Source organism: Gavialis gangeticus, unplaced genomic scaffold (genome assembly GCF_001723915.1).
Source record: "Gavialis gangeticus isolate Ggan-Ray unplaced genomic scaffold, GavGan_comp1, whole genome shotgun sequence".
Lineage (NCBI taxonomy): Eukaryota > Metazoa > Chordata > Crocodylia > Gavialidae > Gavialis > Gavialis gangeticus.
The window spans coordinates 23,864,034-23,870,394 of NW_017729014.1; the positions used below are offsets into that span (position 1 = coordinate 23,864,034).

General features: G+C 54.8%; 1 protein-coding gene across 1 annotated transcript in view; it reads left to right on the top strand.

Moving 5' to 3' along the window:
- LOC109293577 (ephrin type-A receptor 8-like) overlaps positions 1–5,751 on the top strand; it is a 39,610-nt gene extending 33,859 nt beyond the window's left edge. Inside the window, exons 3-4 of the mRNA XM_019511582.1 lie at positions 4,787–5,450; positions 5,732–5,751. Coding sequence (XP_019367127.1) covers positions 4,787–5,450; positions 5,732–5,751 — 684 coding nt within the window. The remainder of the gene's footprint in view (positions 1–4,786; positions 5,451–5,731) is intronic.
- Positions 5,752–6,361: the final 610 nt, after the last annotated feature.

Genomic DNA, 6,361 nt, shown 5'->3' on the forward strand with positions numbered 1-6,361 from the left:
GGGGGGGGGGGTCTGCTGTGTGCACACCCAGTGCAAGGACTGGCATGGCTCACATGGGTACACCCCTCTCTGCCGCAGCTCAAGTGTCCCCCGTCTGCGTGGAAGTTGGACAGCCCTGACCCAGGGAGCTGGTGGCAGCCTTCCCCACCGCTGCACCCCAGCCGTAGCAGAGCAACGATTCCTGCACCAGCAGCAGGGTGGCACTCCATGCACGGTGCACAACGATGGCCACCGCAGCCTGGGTCCTGCAGGCATCGGGCAGCCAGACACGCTTTCTCCCAGACTGTGCAGCGCTCGGTCTTGGTGCAGCGCTCTCCCCACCCCACGCTGCAGTACCACGGTCAGAGGCCTGAGCAGGGACCCTTCTGTCCAAACGTGATCAAGGGGCGACTTCAGCCGCACGGGGTTTGTCCTCTCATCCGCTCACCTAATCCTAAGGGAAAGATCCTACCTTGATCCCAGGGATCCCTTGTTGGTGCAGGGGGTGGGATCCTGGTGGCACTAGTGCAGAAGAGACCCCGCTGCCACGCTGAAATCTGTAGGGGCCTGTGATGGGCAGTGCTCTCACTCGGTTCATCACCTCCCAGCTCCCACCGAAGCACAGGGTGAGCACCTTAGTGCTGTCTTCCCTTCTGTACACAGATTAATGCTCATTAAAGGACCAGAGAACTTGAGCTTGAGAAGTCCTTGCAGGAGAAAGCACTTGCACAGCTCTGAGCCCTTGAGCTAGAGGAGAGAGCGGCAGACACATGGACTGGCAGCCTGGAGGCCCGGGACGCACATCAGCAAATATCTCTAGGAAAAGAGACCTGCTCAAATGAACGAGGAAAGGCTGCAGGGGCTGTGCTTGGCAGCAGGATCGTGAAGTAGGGCAGCACTAGAGAGCTCGCCTGCTCAGCCCACCTGCCAGACTCCCCCTTGCACTTCTCAGGCCTTCTGCTTTCCAACAGCAATGTTGCAGTCAAGGGTAAAAAACCTGCTTTGGGAGCTGTCAGACACCTCAAAGAGGAAGGTGCCACCAAGCCATCAGGAAATGCCAGTGTGGGTCTGCCCTCTGCTCCACACCATGCCCTGCATTGGTCTTGGGAGCCAGAGAGACTGCGCGGTGGAGACGGGGGGCCAGGCAAGGCAAGATCCAGACAGGTAAATGGTCTTATTGGCTGGAGACCCCATGGCAAGGAATCGGATGAAAGACAGTCCCCTGTAGCCCAGTGACCTTGGTGGAAACCAGCAAGGAGGCTAGGCTGGGCTGCCAGCTCACGTCTGTGGCAGGAGCTGAATTTGCAGGCTCTCAGCTGCACTGCGGAGAGGCCTTGGCCCAGCAGCAAGGATCAGGGAGGCTGTGGTTGAGAGCTAATGACACTAGTAGGAAGACAGGGCATTTCTCTGCATGCAGGTGCCTCTCGGGTTTGTCCGCCTTTCCCAAAGGGTCCTGTGGGTCGTGTGCCCAGAGCCGTGGTTCCCACTGACACCCCACAGCAGGGAGCCAGCGACATCGTCTGCCAGCGAGCGTGGGGACAGGGCACATCCCTGGCACCGCTACACTCCCCAGCGACGCTATTTTGTGTGTATTTTCCAGCTTCCAATTACAATTAATTTCACAGGGGCTTTGGGAGGAAAACGACAGAAAGCAGATGTTGTGTTAATTTGTGCTCAATTAATTGAGATGAGGGCTTTAACACCATCACCACCGCCATCACACAGACGGGCACAGGGAGATGCAGAGTGGTATGGCCAGGAGAGTCGGGTGTTGTGCTGAGCCGTGTGCCAGACACCCCCGTGCTGCTGGATGACGTGGCAGTGCTGTAGTGCTGTGTGCTGCAGTGGCCCATGTAGCGTGGTACTCCACACAGCCAGCGCGGTGCATTGTTTTATTGCACTGGGCCACCCTGGCGGCCCCATGTCGCTTAGTGCACACTTGTGCACATCACGAGGCTGTGGGCTGCTCGAGAGAGACATGCTTTCACAAGCCCCATCGCTGAGTGGCACCCAGGTAGGAGCCCCGAGGCCACATCATAGATGCTAGGGTCGGGAGGGACCTCAACAGATCATCGAGTCCGACCCCCCGTCGGACCTCTCTGGTCTCAGAAGCCGTTTGATTCCTGTTCTACCCAGACTTTAAAACCAGCTGCCTAGGAGGGGCTGCGGCATTTCTATTCAGGCAGGGCTGAGGGAGCCGATTGATCTCAGGGGTCCTTGTCATTTCCCTGATTCCTGCTAATCTCTCTCCACTCCACAGGCGTTAACGGCCCTCTCTCCTTCTTAATGGTCACGATGTTCCGATCTTCAAACTATCCTTTCTTCTGCAGTTTTGCTGTCTGTCTGTTAGCCATTCTGGGTAATGTCTCTCTTTTATTTCACAGCCCTGCAGACTGTTTTTAGCTCTAGCTAAAAACCGTAACTCAGCTGCGGTCCTATGAATTCAGGGGTAGAAATGACTGACAGTGCAGTATTGGAGGCACCAGCAAAAAGGCTAGATTCTGTTTTATGGATCTGAATAAAAGATGTACATTTAACTATAATGACTATGGGACTAATGACACAATATCTTCTGACTGCTTTGGCTCATTTTTGCCTAGTTTATTGTGGGCTTTTTAAAATTTAACTTACAGTCTAACAAACGAATGCATAGTCCAATAGTTATCTTTTGTTTTTGCTTTATCTTAAACTGAATAATGTAGTTCTAGCCTCCCAGCATACTAGCAAACCACCTAGTTTCTTTTAAATGGAGAAAAACATTCATTGTGTTATACGTGATGATGCAGCACACCATCTGCACCCCTCTTTTCAGAGCCCTACATCCTCCCCTGTCTCCTGAGTTTGATCCACACAGTCAAAATATTTGCGGGGACTGCGACTATAGTACCAGGTGCTCTGATCCTTGGAGTCATTCCTAGCCCTGGCGCAGGGAGGAGGGGTCACCGCAGCAGCCCTCTTGTGAACGTGGGTTGGGCTCCTTTTTGCCGTGGATCTGCATTTCTCACCTGCTCAAGCGTACGCTGGAGCAAAGTCTCCGGCTCTACCTTTGTGTGCAATGCGAATCAGGCCTGCACGCGCGCTCGGCTGTTGTCAGGTTTGTGTCTGTAATGAACCGTGGGTCATCCCCAGAATGTGAAACAAGGCTTGTGTCAAGTTCGAGCAGAGCTAGAGGTTTATTGTAACGTACTTGAAATGCTGCCTAAAAGATTTGTTTTCCTGCTCTGCTTCCTTCACCGCAGCCGTGATTGGCAGTGGCAGGGCAGCGTCGGCAGCTAATGCTCCGAGTCCCAGTACAAAGCAAGGGCACGCACCAGCAAGAATAACCAATGGCCTGACTCACTCATGCACGTCCACCCCTGGTGTGGGCACTTCTGCCCAATGCCACAGGTTCATTGCCAAGTCCAGGTCTCTGATATCAGGCAAGGAGTGAGCGTGGGCCATTGTCCGGGTGGAGAGAGTGTCCTGGGCTGGGGCTAAGCTGTTTCAAAGTGCAGGATGGGAGTTGGTGTTTGGGCCCCTTTGCTTGTTGACTGGCCCCTGCGCTGCTCCTCTGCGGTTCCCCATTGGGGTGGTCTCAGTGCACTGGGACCACCTCGGGGCTGGGGAGGGAGACAAGTGGATCGGGAAACGAGATGAGAGCAGGGGCGAAAGCAAAAGAACATGGGTGGGCTGGGTGGCAGAGGAGAGGGGCAGCCCCTTGCACTGGGTATCTACAGGTCCGAGCACACCTGTCTCTCTGAGGGAACCTGGGTAGGTTTACTGCAGGTTTCTTGGACCTCAGGTCTGCAGGTGGTGCCAGGGCCTGGGCCCTCCTGTAGTGGCTCTGGCTGCTTTTTGGCCTCCCCTTTCCCCATTGCCAAGGGAGCAAACCATAACGTGCTCCTTTAGCTGGATGGGATGGAAAGCAACTGTGGTCCTAGTCGTTGGCTCCCAATCCCTGCAGGCGTGTAGGTGCTGGATGGGAGAGGATGAATCTGGCTCACGGGTGCAGTAATGCACGTTCCTCATTTTGTGGAGCAATGGGGCAGGAACAGACACCTTGTGCTGGGGGTGCTTTGTTCACTGTTTGCTCTCTGGCCCTCTGCCATCACCATTTTCTCACCCAGGGCCCAGCCACACATTCAGATTAAAGCCAGATAGAAACCAGCTATAAAGCTGTAACCCATTTTCAAGCACTAACTTTGTAGTTGGTTGGGGGCGGGGTTTATAGCTGGACCATCCTTTTTATGGTGCAATCATTACTTTGCCTGTGTGACAGGTCTAAATGTATTGTGTGATTATAACCAGTCCATTGTGTGATAATTACTTTGCACATGTGGCCGGTTTTATTTTGCACATGTGGCTGGTCTAACTTTACTGCATGATTAACTGATTAATTGCATGATAGATGTAATGTGTAGCAAGGGCCTCTGCACCTCCCCAGTCATGCCTGCCATTCTGCTGAAGTGAACACTGCTTGAAAAGGCAAAAATGAGCATCAGACATACAGGAACCAGGGCAGCTTGGCATTTAGAAATCCCAGTGTTTTTTATTTCAGTGGCTCTTCCACTCCTAAAGCCCATTGGCACTTCGGAGAGTCCCCACGCAACGCTCAGCGGTGCACAGGCACATTAGCCTGCAGTTGTTTTAGTGGGAGGGTGTTGGTGCTAACCTCTCTTCCCCATGCACATCCTTTGACAGAAGCATCCCAGCCCTGAGGGGAAGCTGGGCACGTTCACACTAACCCTTGCCCCGTGCCCTGCAAGAGTCTATCGACGAGTGCAAGGTGACGATGTTAATACTAACCTCTTCCCTCTCTGTCCCACAGTGGGATTCTATCAATGAAATGGATGAATTTTTCAGCCCCATCCACACCTATCAGGTCTGTAATGTCATGACCCCGAACCAGAACAACTGGCTGCGGACCAGTTGGGTCCAACGGGACGGTGCCCGACGGGTTTATGCTGAAATTAAGTTTACCCTGCGGGACTGTAACAGTATGCCAGGGGTGCTGGGCACCTGTAAAGAGACCTTCAACCTCTATTACCTGGAGTCTGACCGGGACCTGGGCAGTAGCACCCGCGAGAGCCAGTTTGTGAAGATCGATACCATCGCAGCCGATGAGAGCTTCACCAATGTGGACCTGGGGGTCAGGAAGCTCAAGCTAAACACTGAGGTGCGGGGTGTGGGGCCCCTGAGCAAGCGGGGCTTTTACTTGGCTTTCCAGGATATAGGCGCCTGCATCGCCATCGTGTCCGTCAGGGTGTACTACAAGAAGTGCCCGGCCATGGTGAGGAACCTGGCATCCTTTTCCGAGGCGGTGACTGGAGCGGACTCCTCCTCCCTGGTGGAGGTGCGGGGCGAGTGCGTGGGGCACTCGGAGGAGAGAGACACCCCCAAGATGTACTGCAGTGCAGAGGGGGAATGGCTGGTGCCTATTGGGAAGTGTGTGTGCAGTGCTGGCTTCGAAGAGCAGAGGGATTCCTGCAAGGGTAAGTCTCTCTCTGCCTCCTAACTATGCTTTAACAGGGAGGGTTGGGCTCTGGTGCGTTACTGCCTTGCAAAACGGCGGCCGAGGGGTGGCAGGGGTGCAGAGGTGGCCACAGTGGGAGAGGAGCTTCCTCTGCAGCAGCGGTGCCCAGAAATGTTGTGAAAACATCCTGGACTGGGAGTTTGTGCTGGTGCATCCTTTGCAGCCCAGACATGGCATCCTTGGCTGGAAGCTGAATAAACCGCAGGGAACCTCACTCCTCTGTTCCCCTTTTGTGAACAGAAAGCAGGCTAGTGGCGTAACGGCCAGGGGCCAGATTCTACATCACGTCAGGCACCTGAAGGGCATGTGCACACCTACGGACCTGCAGGTTTTGGCACGTATGCACAGTCTGGGATGCTGTTTTGCCCCATAGAAGCGTAGGATTGCTGTGGGAGCGGGAGGGGGAGGATAGCCTAGTGGGTAGAGAACAGGAGACCTCGGGTCTAGACCAGGAGTGGCCACAAATGGCACAGGCAGCTGCTGGGAGAGGTGTCCCTGCCAAGATCCAAAGGAACTCTTCAGGTGCCACCAGATTCAGGGCTTGGGATCCTCTGGGCTGCGGAAGCTCAGTCGTGTCAGGGTCAATGTCAATTGCCATCACCTGCGGGCGCAGGGGAAGTGCTTGGGGGGTGCAGGTGGCTGGTTGTGACCTGGACTCCCAGGCAGGGGAGATGGGGCCATTGCTGGCAGGGCCTCCCTTCTGGAGGGGACGTCATCGCATAGGCTTAAGTCTGCGGCTTTCCAGCCCCTACTCGGAAAAGCATCTCTTGACATTGACTCCCAGCCAGGTACCGCCCTGTCTCCAAACTCCTCTGCCTGGGGAAGTCATTGCAGGGCGGTTGCCCAACACCTTCCAATGCATCTGGATGC